This window comes from Olea europaea, unplaced genomic scaffold (assembly GCF_002742605.1).
Source record: "Olea europaea var. sylvestris unplaced genomic scaffold, O_europaea_v1 scaffold30039, whole genome shotgun sequence".
In the NCBI taxonomy this organism is placed as follows: domain Eukaryota; kingdom Viridiplantae; phylum Streptophyta; class Magnoliopsida; order Lamiales; family Oleaceae; genus Olea; species Olea europaea.
The window spans coordinates 1-1,366 of NW_019248694.1; the positions used below are offsets into that span (position 1 = coordinate 1).

General features: G+C 34.8%; 1 protein-coding gene across 1 annotated transcript; it reads right to left on the reverse strand.

The window, feature by feature from the left end:
* Nucleotides 1-502: 502 nt before the first annotated feature.
* On the reverse strand, nucleotides 503-1,273 carry LOC111384778 (protein trichome birefringence-like 19; the record flags this gene model as incomplete). Its single annotated transcript, XM_023009101.1, has 1 exon — nucleotides 503-1,273. A coding segment is annotated over one exon (771 nt), but the record flags the coding sequence as incomplete, so codon positions are not given.
* Between the last annotated feature and the right edge of the window lie 93 nt (nucleotides 1,274-1,366).

Sequence of the window (1,366 nt, forward strand, 5' to 3'; positions counted from 1 at the left end):
GAGAAAGGGTGGTTGTTTCATAATTAATAAATAGGTAACTTCTTCAAATCAAAGAACTAATTGGGAAATGTTAGTTGTGAACCGTCCCCAATTTTATATTAACTGTCGCAAGGGTTTGAAAATACTTTTTCTTAATAAATAAATGAATAATCTAGAATATAATTACTAATAGATCTTAAGAAGTTCTCCTCACGCAAAGATATGAAAGTTCATTATCATTTTTATTTTTATTTTATTTAAACCTAAAACAATTGCTAAAAAAAAATATTACAATATAAAACTGGATTTGGAAAGTCAATCTCACAAAAATTTTCCATTCATTTTTCTTTTGTTATGTACACAAAATATTATACATAAAATTGAGTACTGAGTAGCTTATGAAGTGGTTTTGATTAATAAATGAATAAATTAGAAATACAAGAATAAGAATTTTAAAATAAAAGGTAAAAGTTTATCTAATTTTGGTATTTTTCTCGTAAACTAAAAAGAAATACGAAGTAAATTATCTATTATTCTGTATTTCCCTTTTCATCAATTCTTGCAAAAAATCATTCCAAGAATCAATTGGTCCAGGCAAACACCAATGTACACAATCGCTAATCAATGTCACATTTGGCACAGGCCAATGTCCATATTTACTTGGGTGTCCATCTGGTCTCAATAACATGGGCTTTGTCGCATCGAACAACCTAATTTTCAACCCATTTCTTCTCCCTGCTTTCTGTGCAATCCTTAATTCCTCCAATTGAATCATATACATTTCCAAACTATAATCCTCTAAAACTGTCTCATTCCTTTTGAATGGCCTTGTCCTAGCACAATCTCCGCCTTTATCCCATGGCCCGCCTTCAAAGTGTGACGGTGCAAACGTTCTTAGGAACGTTACACCCTTGGGATTATTCGCGTCGTTTATTGCCTGAAACGCCGTTCGGAATGCCTGTCGATAGCTGAAGTATGAAGTCAGGTGGCTGACGTTGTCCTCAGGACAATAGAGGCAGCCAACGAGGCGGCGGTTGAGGTAGAAGTAGGTAGGACGGAAGAACCAGTGCCCGGCAGAGATTATTACGTAATCGAAACCTTGGATTTTGCTAGTCCATTGTTCATCAAACTCGTCAAGAAATAGCTTGAAAGGGCGTGTAACATCATTGGGATTGGTTTTCTCTGTTTTTACCAAGTAAGGTGACCAGAACATGGACATATTGAAGTTGTAGTCAATGTACTCGTACCGCTTGTTTTGATCGGTCGCATCCGACAGGTCTACAGGGTACACAACCTGAAAAAGGACTCAAAATTTTAATTTACAATTACAATCAATAAAAAAAATTAAAAATTAAGAAAGGTTGGTCAAAATTATGTGCCTCATAGC